This window comes from Vulpes vulpes, chromosome 2 (assembly GCF_048418805.1).
Source record: "Vulpes vulpes isolate BD-2025 chromosome 2, VulVul3, whole genome shotgun sequence".
NCBI lineage: Eukaryota > Metazoa > Chordata > Mammalia > Carnivora > Canidae > Vulpes > Vulpes vulpes.
The window spans coordinates 14,786,402-14,801,385 of record NC_132781.1 but is presented as its reverse complement, the minus strand read 5'-3'; the positions used below and the strand labels follow the sequence as shown (position 1 = coordinate 14,801,385).

General features: G+C 45.1%; 1 protein-coding gene across 4 annotated transcripts; it reads left to right on the top strand.

The window, feature by feature from the left end:
- The first annotated feature begins 3,109 nt into the window (after positions 1-3,109).
- LOC112920599 (intercellular adhesion molecule 1) lies at positions 3,110-14,853 on the top strand. 4 transcript variants are annotated; one of them, XM_072742541.1, is made up of 9 exons: positions 3,127-3,251; positions 4,588-4,796; positions 7,874-7,949; positions 9,667-9,933; positions 10,805-11,125; positions 11,378-11,656; positions 12,187-12,456; positions 13,165-13,407; positions 13,587-14,853. In XM_072742541.1, exons 2-9 carry the CDS (start codon positions 4,794-4,796, stop codon positions 13,793-13,795), a joined length of 1,668 nt encoding a protein of 555 aa, XP_072598642.1. In that variant the 5' UTR covers positions 3,127-3,251; positions 4,588-4,793; the 3' UTR covers positions 13,796-14,853. The 4 variants fall into 4 exon arrangements, with proteins under 4 accessions (XP_025855200.2, XP_072598642.1, XP_072598649.1 ...); XM_025999415.2 differs by lacking the exon at positions 4,588-4,796 and having other exon boundaries at positions 3,110-3,251; XM_072742548.1 differs by lacking the exon at positions 4,588-4,796 and having other exon boundaries at positions 3,137-3,402.
- The last annotated feature ends 131 nt before the right edge of the window (positions 14,854-14,984 follow it).

Sequence of the window (14,984 nt, the reverse complement as noted above, 5' to 3'; positions counted from 1 at the left end):
GCTGTAGCTTTTGTTTAGGGCTCTCTCTATCCACACACCCCTCTAGTGTGAACTCTAGGAGGACAAGGACAGTGCAGAAACAATGCCTGCTCAGGAAATAGCTCTAATAAAAGTTACCTCCGCTTCCCCACCCGGGAACTCCCAAGTCAATCCTGATTAGGAGCTAAGACATCAGGGCAGAAGGTTAAAATCAGCTGAGCTATAACAGCTAACTTTGGCACCCAAATGTTTCTCCAGCTTTATGCTCTTGCTTTCCTAAACTTTATCAATTTATGACTTTCCACCTAGATTCTTGGATTTTTCTTTACTAGCTCCTTAGCCCAGATCTTATCCTCACCTTGACTCTGATGGGCCAGCCAAGGTTGATTCACTTAATACTAACTCCTGATTTTAACCATTAATTTATCTGTTCTTCTAATTCTGATGAAGACTGTACTGACTAACTATATAGCTTCTATAAGTGATGTGCCTATGAGCCGGGCACTGATGGCCCCCAGGAATAAAAAACAGGTAAGGAGAAAGGGTCTTGAGGGATCAGGGAAGTAGCAGATTTGGGGAGCCCAGAAACCAAGTAAAGCAGTCAAAAGGGAGATGCTACTTCAGAAGAGGACATCCCTCTAGCTGTGGTTTCTCCTGCTTTTGTTAGGTTCAAATCTACTGTTTCTATAACCACTCTCATAACCATGACTACTCAGGCCAAAGCAATTATCCATTTGAAGGAATGATTTCTCTACTTCCCTAGGAAAGCACCATTCACATAAAGAAATGGGTCAACTGGAGCAAGCCCCCTTGCCAAAATTCAATTTACCAGGGACCAATTTCTAAAAGTACTGTAATTTAAAAAAAAAAACATTTTTAGGGCAGCCTGGGTGGTTCAGTGGTTTAGTGCTGCCTTCAGCCTAGGGCCTGATCCTGGAGACCTGGGATCGAGTCCCACATGGGGCTCCCTGCATGGAGCCTGCTTCTCCCTCTGCCTGTGTCTCTGCCCCTCTCTCTCTCTCTCTGTCTCTGTGTCTCTCATGAATAAATAAATAAAACTTAAAAAAAACCATTTTTATATAATATAGCTACCTTTAGTAGTTGGGATCACACAACAGCTTTAAAACGTTAACATTTAAGATTTTAATTGAAGAAACTAAAGTTAAGGTTGATATGCCATTGAGGAATTAGGAAAAGGACAACAAGAGTATACGTGTGTGACAAAATAGAAAATGACATTCAAAAGTACCTCATAGGGATCCCTGGGTGGCGCAGTGGTTTGGCGCCTGCCTTTGGCCCAGGGCCCGATCCTGGAGACCCGGGATCGAATCCCACGTCGGGCTCCCGGTGCATGGAGCCTGCTTCTCCCTCTGCCTGTGTCTCTGCCTCTCTCTCTCTGTGTGTGTGTGACTATCATAAATAAAAACTTAAAAAAAAAAAAAAAGTACCTCATAAAAATAAGCAGGAAAAAAAAATCCTGTGGTTTCCAGCAAGGGGTGATTATGATGTTGACTGGGTAACATTTTGCAGAAATATATTTTTAAGATTTTATTTATTCATGAGAGACACAGAAAGAGAGGCAGAGACATAGACAGAGGGAGAAGCAGGCTTCCAATGGGGAACCTGATGTGGGACTCAATCCCAGGACCTGGGGATCATCACCTGAGCCTAAGGCACACACTCAACCACTGAGCCACCCAGGTGCCCCTGCAGAAATATTCAACATGAATGAGCAAAACCCATTCAAAACCATAAAAGAGAAATGAGGGTAGCTTGAAGGGGTGGCTATGATAGGTGTCACCAACTAGGCTCGAATAAACCCTGGCAGTTTTAGGGGGAGTAGTCAGGAAAGGCCTTTCTGTGATTGCAAAAGGAAAACAGACTACCCTTTATTGAACACCTATTTAGTGTCAAAAACAATTGAAAGCACGTTCCTATACATAAATGTCATTCCTTTTTGACGGAAGAGGAACTAGAAATTATGTAACTTGCCCACAGTCCCAAAGCCAGTAAGAATGGAAGAGGAATTTACAGACACGTCCGTCTGGCCCCAAACCTTCTATTCCACGTGACAAACTCCCTCAAACTGTCAGAACGGAAGGATGCAAAGCATCAGTGCAATGAGGGTACAAGAGATGCAGCTGCCCTTCTCAGACAGGAGGCCGCTCACTCATTATCTCGAAGAAATAAGCCTTTATCCATAAAATGGAGTTAACAGTCGTGCCTTCCTCAAAAGAGTCACAGTGAACGAGATGGGGAATGCACGTAGTAGCTGGTGCCCGGAAAACAAACTCCCAAATCCTCAAAGTTCACTGCGCCAAAAACTCAGCCCAGGGCCCACGGTCAGACGAGGACCGAGGGAGAGCCAAGCACACAGCACGACGCCCCTGAGAACGGCCCAGTCTGGGCGCAGGAGCGTGTTCCTGAGAAACGAGCCTCGGAAGACGTTCGGCATGACGGGAGGACAGGGGTCTCGGGTGGGGGGGCGCAACAGAGGACTTTACTCACCCCCATTCTTATGGCTTATGGGTAGCCCGTGGGCGGGGGAGCAAGAGCGCAGGCACGTTCCTTACCAAGTGAGGAAGAGAATCCTCCTTCACTCTAGCGTGTTACTTGTATGCGGAGAAACGGGGGCGGAGGGCACAAAAGGGTCTTTTCGGATATTGGCAAACAGTTCCGAGGAACTCATTTCCCAGGACACCCAGGAAAAGTCCTCCGTGACCCCAGCAGGATTTCTGAGCGAGGAAGGCACCGAGCCCCAACGTCAAAGAAGCTGCGTGCGCAGCGGCTTCCCGCGCGCGGGCCCGCACCTGTTCAGGTCGTACCACCTGACCAATAGGCACAGGGGCGCACGACGCTTTGCTTTTCTTATAGTGCCATTATTTGCCATAACGACCCTTTCTCTTTTGTTTTCACTTTGTTTCACTTAGTGGCTATTATCCTTGGTCAAATATGCGCTCGTGCCAGGCAAGATACGGGCTTGTCTACCCGTATCTTCCCCGCAAACTCCTCCTGTAGTTTTAGCTTCCTGGGCCGCCCCACTTGTCTCCGGCCAACCCTTGCTAAGCTTCTGCGTCGACGTCACGAGTTTCTAGGCAGATCAGGAAATCCTCGGGCCAGGAGCTCTCGCGCGCGCCCCCTTTTGGCGGTGCGTTCCAAACGGTCGGAGCGCGTGGCGGGTTTGCCGGCAAGTCCGCGGACCCCCGGCGAGGCGGTCGAGGCAGCGGAGGAGCGACCGGAGGAGCGACCGGAGCAGCGAGGAGCGGCCCTGAGTGAGGATTTAGGTCTAGCCTTGTGTGCCGCCGCTCGTGCCTGGGCCTCCTCCCGGCTTTCCCGTCAAGTCTGCGGAGGTCCGACCCGGTGTGGCGGGCTTCGCCTTCTCACGCGGCAGCGGGCCGGAAACCCTGAGGAGCCTTCACCGATGTATTTTTTCCCCCTCACGTCTTTAATGTTTTAAATACTTTCAGCCTTTAAAGGCTTCCGCGCCCATCGGGCCGAGAGCGTGGGAGCCACGGTGTGTGCGCAGGTGCGCGGGAGATCCGAGGCGCCTTCCGAGCGGGACCGGGCCTCGAGCGCCATGTCCCTCAGTGTCTGTAACTACTGTAGCAGCCAGAACGGGGCGGGGGGGGCAGTAGCCGAGCAGGCCTGAGGAGGCGTGAGAGCGGCGGCAGGTGGGGCGCGGGCTGCGGCCTGGGCATGGGCATGGGGGGACGGTATCCTGAACCCGGGGGCGGGGGCAGGTGGAGGGCACTGACCCGAGAGCAGGAAACGAATTTAAGGGAATTCGAGGGAAAAGACAGTGTAGAGGGTGGGGTGTGACTACCGCCTGGCTAGGAAACTGCGAGAAACCCGGGAGGGGCCCCAGACCTGAACCGGAAATCCAGGCGGGCTAACCCTGCCAGAGCAATCGCGGCGGCAGATCCGTGTTTGTGGCCCTCCCCTCAATTGCCTGCGCTCTTCCTGCAGCCCCCCCCCCTTTTAAGATTATTAATTTATTAGAGATACAGAGAGAGAGAGAGAAGCAGCCTCCATGCTGGGAGCCTGACGTGGGACTCGATCCTGTGTCCCCAGGATCACACCCTGGGCTGAAGGCGGCGCTAAACCTCTAAGCCCCCGGGGCTGCCCCTCTGCAGCCCTTTTTGAGGCTGGATTGTAGGTGTAAGATTTCAGACCCTTTAACTCTTGAGTTTGGGATCTCAACTACAGAGCAAGTAAGCCAAAGGAATTTTAAAAAGATTTAAAAATAATTTCCCCTCAGGGATGCTGCTTGGTTTCTTCTTAGGAAAATGAATGGACGTCAAATTGTACGTTCCCAGTACCTGATCATAACCTGCCACGTGAAAACAAGGGTGAAATGTTAGAGCTGTGGGGATAGTTGAGGGGGAAGGAGCGCGTGAAACAACGCAGAACAAAGTATGGTCAGTGTAGGAGTCTGAGAACAAAAGAATCCCACCCCCCTCCCCTCCCCATTCCTCCACCCTCCTCACCCCCCGCCGCATTTTCTTGTATCTATGTGGCATATAGTAGTGGCAACCACGAGGGAAAACCCAACTAACATGACTTGTAGAGATCAAAGACGAGAAATGGTTTTTTTTTTTTTTTTTTAAGCTAAGGCTCTAGGAGCAGAATATAATCCATAAGATTCACTCACAGCAAGATGAGGTTTGCAGAGAGAGGTAACAATCAAGTTGAGGAGAGATACATGAAATAGAAGGAGCTCTTGGGTTAACCTCGATGCAGAATGGTTTGTGGCACTGTGGTCCCATCAAAGCACAGATCATCTAGATTCGCTGAATATTTTAAAAAGTAGAGCAATGGTAAGCACTGCACTATAGTCAGGATGCCTGCATTTGAATCCTGACTTCACCTCTTAATTAGGTGTGTGATTTGGGGTAAGTTACTTTATCTCTCTAAGGCAAACTCCTAACCCCATCTCTTCATCTATAAAAGTGGCAATAATCATAGACTTGCTATGAGATAACTAAAGGAAGTCACTCAGCATGGTGCCTGAAACACAGTATATGGTTACTAAATGTTAAAAGCTATTAGACAAGGTGTGATTAAGAAGGAGTCATTGAAGTGAGATATAGATCAATAGTGAGTGCCTACCTTGGAGTCGATGTTAGGAGGAGAGCACTTTACCTCAAGAAATTAAAAAGTAAATGGGAATTCTACAGCGTCCAAGTTAATGTGACTGGTATTTTTTTTTAATTATATAGCTAAATGAATGTTATACGTGCCTGTCAAACAGTGGGAATGCCATTTTCCTCTGCCCTTTCTACGCTACTTTCAAAATATTAGATATGAATAATTGATATTTCTAAGTATGTAAATGTGAAAAAATATTTAGAATGCTGCTATTTTTATTGATCTGTAACAAACTTTAAGTAAAACCAGTATGTTAATGATGCAAACACAACCTTTAGCTTCTATTTCCAACTGGAACTGTGCTCCCCTGAACATCTGCTGTATAGAAATTTTGCAACTACTACTGCCTTCAGGCCCTTGGATTACTGCAGTAGCCTTCTAACAGATCTCATGGCCATTAATCTTCTCTTCATCTTTCTTTTTTCCACACTAGTGTTGTCATCTTGAAAAATAAAGCTGATCATCTCACCCCCATGCTTTAAAAGCTCTGTAAATTCCTAGTTGCCTACTCAATTATATCTGTACTTCTCTAACTTTATCCCACAATTCTTTTCCCTGTAAGCTACCCTCTACCCATATTGAACTTCTTGAATTTTCTCAAGTAAGTCTGGCCTGACCTTTTCTCCATATCACTTTATCCCCTAATAAACTTCCAATCGTACTAGAAAACCCAGTTCAAATGAGTTCTCTCTGATAAACCTTCTCAACTCCTCAGAGAGAAGTAATGATTTCCTCCTCAATGCTCCTTGATCAATTATCATTATTGGCAGCATCAGCAACAGTGACACAATCAGCATCATCACCAACTTCTTGAATCTTAGCCAGGAATTGGGCTAAACAATTGGTTTGACTTAAGTCATTTAATTCTCATTTTACTCACCGCCCCCCAAATTTTTATAACACTTGACATAATATTGTTATTTTGATTTGTATTTGTCTTTCCCAGTAACTTCTAGGAATTCCTATTGTAATTGGACAAATCTTGGTAACTTCAGTACCTCACTAAGAGCATGGAATACTGTAAATGCTTGATAATTATTTGCTGAAATAATGTTTGACTATAAGCAATTCTACTAAGAGCTCTTATACTTTTTCAGAGTTGTTATCATTTAAAACTCATTTTGAAATTTCCTTCAGAGTCTAGGGTAACTTTAGAATGTCTTCAATGATAGGAGATCTTCCTTGGGAAGAGACTCAGAGCTAAGTCTAGTGAATAAGGTGTCAGAGTCATATCATTTTTGCTCAAAAAATAATAGTTTAATAGCGACTGATTTTTTTTGTGTGTGTAGCCAGTTCTAAATCACTTCCAAAAAAGTTGAATAATTGTGTCACTACTGAAATAAATGTATGGCTTTCCCAGGGTATTTTTTTAAAGATTTTATTTATTCATGACAGAGAGAGCCAGAGACACAGGCAGAGGGAGAAGCAGGCTCCACACAAAGAGCCCGATGTGGGACTCGATCCTGGGACTCCAGGATCACCCCCAAGCCGAAGGCAGATACTCAACTGCTGAACCACCCAGGCGTCCCTTTCCCAGAGTATTTGAAGAGTAACATTTACTAGGGAGTATAAATTTTGATATGCTTATTATCTAATGCATGTATATAAAAGAACCCCCCCCAAGAAAACAACATCTTTCAGACCAGCATATAAGTAAAGATACCTATGTAAAACCCAGTGCCCTCAAAAAATTAGAGGGCAATTGTTCATTTAATGGAATACCCATAGTATGCTAGGCACTACACCAAGTGCTGGAAATGCAAGATAAGTAAATTATATAGCCTCTTGTCCTCAGAGAATTCCTAGCATAGTAATAATTTCATTAAAAATAATTCACTAACCTGAATTGCATTTTAACATGCATAGCTTCAGAAATCATGGTTGGCATAGAGTGAGGTATAGCCATGTATAGAAAGTGACGGATTGTGAAGTGGGACAGGGTTGGTCAAGAAACTTAGAAGAGGGGAGCCCTGGGTGGCTCAGCAGTTAAGCATCTGCCTTCGGCCCAGGGCGTGATCCTGGAGTCCCGGGATCAAGTCCCACATCAGGCTCCCTGCATGGAGCCTGCTTCTCCCTCTGCCTGTGTCTCTGCCTCTATCTCTCATGAATATATAAATAAAACCTTTAAAAAAAATTAGCTTGAGTGGGATTTTGAAAGAATAAAAATTGATGTAGATTGGTGGAGAAAAGAGAATTAGACATTTTAGTCTTAGCCAGAGTAATAATCTAAAGGTTGATTGGTGAACATGGAAACAGATCAGGAAGAGATGGATTATTTTGAGGGATATTTCATAGAGGTCATGAGGAGAGAGCCCTGATGAAACATTTCTCCCTTACATCAGAGAATGGGACTCTAAGTGACCATGTTTCCTAGATTCAGGGTCACTTTCTATTGGACAGTGCTAGATAAACAGTGGTTGATGTCATTTCTCTAAACTTCATTTTTTTTTGTTTTCATGCTAACAGCCTATTGACTCAAATAGATGGAGGCATATATGTAAACAGATAAGTGCAATACAGGCTTATACAGGACTCTCACTTAATCTGATATCTAATAATTATTTTCCTATGTCCTTTTGGTACACCCACACCACATCACTGTTACTCTTGTTGCTACAATTTCTCCAGATTATGCACGGTTTCGGGAAAGGGGATGACCTTTGATAATATCAAAGAAATAATTTTCTATATCCTTTTTCTTTTCTTTGGTCACTTTCTCCAGCATTATTTTCTCCTTTCTCTCCAGCTTTTGGGCCTTCTCGCAAGGATGGAATTGCTAGTCTTTTGTGTCTGGGCCCTGCTGGCCTTGATCCCTTTCCCAGGTGAGGCTATTTGAACAGTTTCTTTCCATTTTTTTTTTTTTTAAGATTTTATTTATTTACTCATGAGAGATACACAGAGAGAGAGGCAGAGACACAGGCAGAGAGAGAAGCAGGCTCCATGTGGAGAGCCCAACGCAGGACTCGATCCGGGGTCTCCAGGATCACACCCTGGGCCAAAGGCAGGCGCCAAACCACTGAGCCACCCAGGCGTCCCTGGGATAGTTTCTTTAGCCAATATGTGCCAGGGTGCAGGTGGCTGACTAATGAGAAAGAGAATAAGAAGTAGTGAGGTGAAAATTCAGTATTCACTTGTCTGGGCCCTTGGGGGAGATTCCTATTTTGGGATCAAGTAGGACACAGAATCTGTAGGTATCTCTGGCTTGTAATTGAGGAAACCAAATACAGAGACAGGATAATAGACCATCAGAGAGAACTCTGCCTTAAGAAATATGCCTTCTTTCCCTGACTTCCTGCTGCCTGAGGATTGTCCTATTTTTCCTATTTTGAGAATATTTTTACTTTTTTGCCACCTTTTTAAGATTTTTATTTATTTATTCATGAGAGACACAGCAAGAGAGAGAGAGGCAGAAACACAGCCAGAGGGAGAAGGAGACTCCGCGCGGGGAGCCCGATGTGGGACTCGATCCCAGATCCTGGGATCATGCCGTGGGCCAAAGGCAGATGCCCAGCCGCTGAGCCACCCAAGCATGCCTCTTTTTGCCACCTTTTGTGTCATGAAAAGCTACAATGGGGTCTTGATAGGAGAGGGCGCATAGCTCAGTTGTGAGGAGCGAGTTCTTTGGAAGGGAACTGGAGCCTTAGCGAGTAACACTGCTACATGAGTTGTATATTCCTAGAAGGATCTGGTATTTGGGAGATGAAACAGATGGTGGACATGGAGTAGCTAATGGGACCTGTAGGGAAGCCTTCAGGAGACTGCCTTTCTCACCTATATCAGGCATTTAAAATTCGCCTGATGTCTCTCTCCTTGTGCCTGAGATTTCCCTAACAAACTAAGCTCTTAAGCACCCAAAAACATCTGTTGCCTTGGTAGCAAAGCAAAAAGGAATAGTCTCGTTTTGAGGAGAGGTGAAAAGTTCCATGAGAAGGTAATGACCCTAGGAGTCACCTTTAGCCCAGTGATTCTCCTAATTTGGTGTGCATAAGGGTCATCAGGAACGCTTGTTCTGGTTAACGTGCATTATTTCCAGGTCCCATTTTCACAAATTCTTAATCATTCAGTCTGAGGTGGAACTAGAATCTGCAGTTTTACAAGCACCCCAGGTCATTCTGGTGAAGGCAACCTTTAGACCATAATTTCAAATAAACATTTCTTTGAGGTATAAGTAACAAAGCTCTTTTCTCCAGGCCTAATAACCCCTTGAGAGCCCTCAGCAGCCAATTCTGGGAGCTTCCAAGACACTGGAAGCTCAGAAAGAGAATGGTTTCCTAGGCATGAGTTTTAAGAACTCCATAGTTTCCAAGGTGACACTAATAGAGAACTCCAGATCCTAGAAAGATGATGAGTGGAGAGAATGGTGGTGGAATCAGGGTGCTAACTTGTTCATTAAGGTTTTTTTTTCTTGTCTGGTTCCTTGTAATTTTTTCTTCAGGGTAGCTTTCTTATTTCTAACCATCAAATAGAATAAGCTTTGTATTTTATTTGGGTCTTGTGGTCATCACCAAAGTCTTTGGCATATGTGCTTGATCATTTCAGGAGCGACTGAAGAGATATTTGAGGTTTCTGTTTGGCCAGATCAGGCCCTGGTAAAGTTTGGACAGTCCCTAATGGTCAACTGCAGCACTACCTGTCCAGACCCTGGACCCAGTGGGATTGAGACTTTCTTAAAGAAAACCCAGGTGGACAAAGGACCACAGTGGAAGGAGTTTCTCCTGGAGGATGTCACAGAGAATTCTATTCTGCAGTGCTTCTTCTCTTGTGCAGGGATCCAAAAGGACACAAGCCTTGGCATCACTGTGTATCGTGAGTAGGGCTGAGGAAGAAGGGAAGAATGGGGGAATAAGACTATGTCTTATCTAGGGAAAAATTAGAGATTTCTTTTAGGGGAGAGAATTAGGGACCTTAATAGAGATTTCTGTTATACTGTAGGAATTTTAGAGCCAATTACTTGTATTTCCTTTTGGTGTAGGATTTTAAATTAGGAGCAGACCATAGAGGATATCCAGACATTGTGTTTGAGCATATGTTCAAGTATAGGAGGCATATACTAATAGTGCTAGTTTATAGTATATGATTAGTGCTAAATTATTTGACACAAATTCTTAAAATAAATAGGGATTGGAGAAAGGGTCTTTTGGGGCTGGGGTAGTTGGAGAAAGTCTTCATCAAAAAGGGACTCTTGAGCTTCACTCCTGCATAATGGTAAGGATTTGAAGTGATGAGAATGGGTGAGGAATATCTTTCAGGTGGGCAGATAGCACTGGCAAAGATATGGCTGTAAAAATAAGTGTGATTTCTGTGGGATAAAAGCTTGGTAAACTAGTTTGTATGATGCTAAGGAGCACCTCAGAAGCTGCTCATACCTGTGAAGCACCTCTGGTAAGAGATAAAAGTTCTCCAGAAAGGCAGCAACAATCAATGCAAGGGACTTCCCCTTCAACAGTCTTGAAGTCTTCATAGTCTTGACTATGATTTTAGCCATCTTTCATGGGCAGAAGAAGAGCCAGAAGACTGACTTGTTCCATGTAGGGCGGGGTTGGCAGAAAGCTGACACTGTTGATCAGGTGGTGTAAGGGTCACAGTCACCTTGTTTCACAGGCCTTCTGTCCTATATCATTTCTTTCTGAAGAGGTGAATATCCTTCTCTCATCAAGCCCCCCTTTTTGTCTTAAAGAGCCACCAGAGCAGGTGATCCTGGAGCTGCAGCCTGCATGGGTAGCCGTGAATGAAGCGTGTACAGTGAAGTGCCAAGTACTCAGTGTAGCACCCCTGGAGAACCTCACCCTTACCCTTCTCCAGGGTAACCAAGAACTACATAGAAAGAACTTTATGAACTTGGATGTGGCCTCCCAAAGAGCTGAGGTCACCATCAATGTCAAAGCCCAAAGGGAGGATGATAGGTGTAATTTCTCATGCCGTGCAGAACTGGACTTGAGTTCACATGGTGGAGGGCTCTTTCACAGTAGTTCAGCCATCAAGGTACTCCGGATCTTTGGTGAGTCAGAGCCTAGGTTGTGGAAGGAGCCTGAGGCTCATTTCCTTGTCTTACCTTGGCCTTTAGGACTAAGTTCCCACAGAGTTTAAGATGAGGATATGAGGGTAATTGAGTTCTGTCTCTACTTGGGCCTTAAACTTATCCTGGGGAACAGAGAGCTTTTAGCCACACTCCCTTCCTATATTGTGGAAATCCTATATAGCACATGATTTATCATGGCTTTTCTCCTTTCTTTCCTTCATTTCTTGGCAGAATTCTCTCAGAGCCCCCAAATCTGGGTCTCCCCACTTCTGGAGATTGGTATGGCCGAGGCTGTGAGCTGTGAGTTGACTAGGGTGTTCCCAGCCAGAGAGGTCATGTTCTACATGTTCCTGGGAGACCAGGAGCTGAGCCCTTTTGTCTCCTGGAAAGGAGACACGGCATGGGCCAATGCCACCATTCGGGCCATGGAGACTGGTGATCAGGAGCTGTCTTGCCTCGTATCTCTGGGTCCAATGGAACAGAAAACAAGAGAGCCAGTGCATGTCTATAGTAAGTGACCTGCCTCTTTTCCTTCCTCAGAGGGTAAAGGTGGGGGGTTTCTCTGCCCCTGAAACCTTCCATAGTAAAGTCTTGGTGATTCAACAGCAAATATCCCTACTAACCTTTCCTAGGTACACTCTCAAGTGAGCTTTGTCCGATGAGTGCAGGCAGGTTGGAGACATGCATTGAGACAATAGTTCTGAGAAACTTGGTTTCTCTAGGCCATCCTATTTACAGAGTGATTTTGGGTCCTTCAGCTTGTTTCTAGAACACCTTTTTGAGGTAAAGAGGAAATCTCTAAGATGAAAAGCCATCTTGCTGTCCTTGCCACAGAGGCATAGCCAAATGTAGCACACTGCATTTGTTGTAAGAAGAGCTATGTAATTCCCAAATCTCACTGCTCCTGCCGTTCAGCACAGAAGCCGTAGGGTATCCAAAATCTTTCCCATCTTGTCTGCCTAGATACCACACACCAGCAGCAGCATTTAGCTGTGAGTTTTGAGAAATATGTTTGGTTTCTCTTTTTCCTTTTCTTACAGGCTTCCCTCCACCAGTCTTAGAGATAGAAGAATTATACCCATCGGCAGGGACAGACATTAATGTGACCTGTTCAGGGCATGTATTAACATCACCCAGTCCTACTCTTCGGCTGAAGGGAGCCCCAGACCTCCCTGCGCCTGGGGAGCCTGCCTGGCTTTTACTTACCGCCAGGGAGGAAGATAATGGCCGAAATTTCTCCTGTGAGGCCTCTTTGGAGGTTCAGGGTCAACGGTTAATCAAAACCACTACAATGCAGCTCCATGTCTTATGTGAGTAGAGGCCTGAGCTTTCTTGTCAAAAAGGGGTATGATAGTCTCTCATTTCCAGAAGTTCTGGCCAGCAACTTCATTATTAGAGTTGCTACAATTTTCTCATTAAAATAAAATAATCAAAGGAGGAAATAAAATTAAGGTTCCCCAAGTTTATCTTAGCCCCAGGAAAGTAAGGTGGGAGAAACATGAGGGGGAACTAGGAACAGAAAAGAGACTGCAAAAAAATAAATAAGTAAATAAAAATTAAAAAAGAGACTGCAAGGTGATCAGGTGGTATTAGTTGAGGATTGATGGCCGAGAACACAGGAAGTGATAGTTGAGAGTTTATGCTGAGAAGGGAAATTTCCACATAAGAATTTGTATTTTGAAAAGTAGAAAATCCCTCGTCTGTGGGGTCACCCTTGCCCATCTCCTCACTCACTGAGAAGCAAAGATGGGAAGCAGGGAAGCCACCATTGACAGGACAGTCCATATCATTTAGTCTGAATCCATTAAAATGCCTTTGCTGCATCTCAGACTCTTTTGCTGCTGGGAAAGGAAAGACAACAGTGGCCCAAAGGGACTGCGGTCCTTCCCTTAGAAAGGAAAGCTGTTGGGTAGAAGGGACACAGCATTTGAATTAGGGGAGGAGAGGGAACATCACATCTTGGTGAGGAAGGAATGTGGCACACTGAGCTCAGCCCCTTGGGGGACTGTCTTTTCCAGACCAGCCTCGGTTAGAGGAATCTGATTGCCCTGGCAACCAGACGTGGGTGAAAGGGACAGAGCAGATGCTTGCCTGCATCCCAAAGGGAAACCCAACTCCAGCCTTGGTATGTACCTGGAATGGAGTGATCTTCAACCTTGACGAGCCACAGAAGGCAACCCAGAACCACACGGGGACCTACTGCTGCACAGCCACCAACCAGCTGGGCTCTGTCAGCAAAGACATTGCTGTCCTTGTTCAAGGTGACTGTGGCTCCCCGGGGGGGGAGGGTGGGGGGGTGGGATTCTTATCCAAACCTGGGAAGAAGTAAAATTCCAGTGGGCGGGGGAGAGTGAAACTGAGAGGTGAATGTGGCAGGCTCAGGGAGGGGGGACTCTCTTGCCCTGTAACCTTCTGAGCTCTCTCTTCTGTGCTTGGGCAGGACTGGATGAAGGAATCAGCTCCACCATCTTTGTCATCATTATCGTTGCCCTTGGAGTGGGTATTATCACCATAGCACTGTATCTGAACTACCGGCCTTGCAAAATAGAGAGGCGGAAATTGCCCTATAGGCAGAAAGAGAAGAACAAAGAGGAGGAAAGCCAGTTTGCTGTTCAGCAAGCAGAAAAGTGCAATGCACATAACTGTTAAATGGAAACAGCTCTTTGGTTGAAGGCAACCTCTACTACTGGGGCCTCCTAAGGGAGGAAAGGTGGGGAGGAGAAAGGAAGAGACATTACCCTTTGTGTTCTGCAGTCCTACAAAACAAGTGTTTCAGACCCCCATGTCCCTTGTATCCCATCCATCCACAAGCTCAGCTTCTCCAAGTTCACTCTAATCACTAGGAATTTCAGTCTCAGTGTCCAGCTAATGAGAGGGCCTCTTGCTCCTTGCTGTGCACTTAATCAGTTCACTCACTCTTAGTCCCAAAAAGAGGATCCTGTCCTTTGCTCCCAAACATCAGACTGTAGAGATAGTTGGAAATATCTCAGAAATGCAACTCATTTCTCATGACTGAGAACCAGTTTTTTAGTCCACAGACAGGACTTCAAAGGGACTGTGTACCAAAGAGATAGGAATCAGAAATTTATTCCTGCTTACACATTCCTCTGCTCCTCTAACCTGGGGTTCTGGAGTGCCGGCTCCCAGAGCTGAGTCTCATAACACCATTTAAGGGTCAGTGGCTGGTTAGGCTTCAACTCATTAACCATCCATTATGTGCCTTGGAGGAGTATAAAAGTCATAAATTCCACATTGGGTCAGATAAGCAGCTTACCTAACACCATGTTCTGTCCCTGAAGTGGAAACGAGAGTTCTTCCATTAAATTGGCCTCATAGGTTAAGGGCTCCGAATGTTTTTGAATTCCTCTTCATAATCCACTATAAAGTAATCATCTGTGAATTTGACATACTGATTTTTTTATCTTACAGGCCCTTAGGATAGAGTTCCAATGTTTATCCTCCCTTTCCATAAAGAAGTACATATTTTCATTTGTCTGCAAACTATTCCCTTTAAGCTTCAGAACAACTCCTGAGACAATGTTTACCATATGATCTTATGATTCAGCTTCCTTCTCTGTTCTGTGATTCCTCTCTACAGAAGACCAGAGGAGTCCTAAAACCACATTTTTTCTCCCAAGTCAGTCATATATGGGTCACTAAGATGTTGGATATAGTAAAAAATAAAAGTGATTTTACAATATCTGAAAGTATTTCTCTTCTGTGTCATTTTTGAAATTTTTTATTAAGCCACATGGTTGCATTTTGAGTAAAGTTTCTAAGAAAAGAATGCTAAGTGGGTAGCAAAAACAACTGGCCCAGGGCAGGTGGTACATTAGCT

Excerpts from the sequence above, each read along its gene's own strand:
- LOC112920599 (XM_072742541.1), top strand. Across the intron at positions 12,457-13,164 it reads AATGCAGCTCCATGTCTTAT|ACCAGCCTCGGTTAGAGGAA; the intron begins GTGAGTAGAGGC and ends TGTCTTTTCCAG. Across the intron at positions 13,408-13,586 it reads CATTGCTGTCCTTGTTCAAG|GACTGGATGAAGGAATCAGC; the intron begins GTGACTGTGGCT and ends GTGCTTGGGCAG.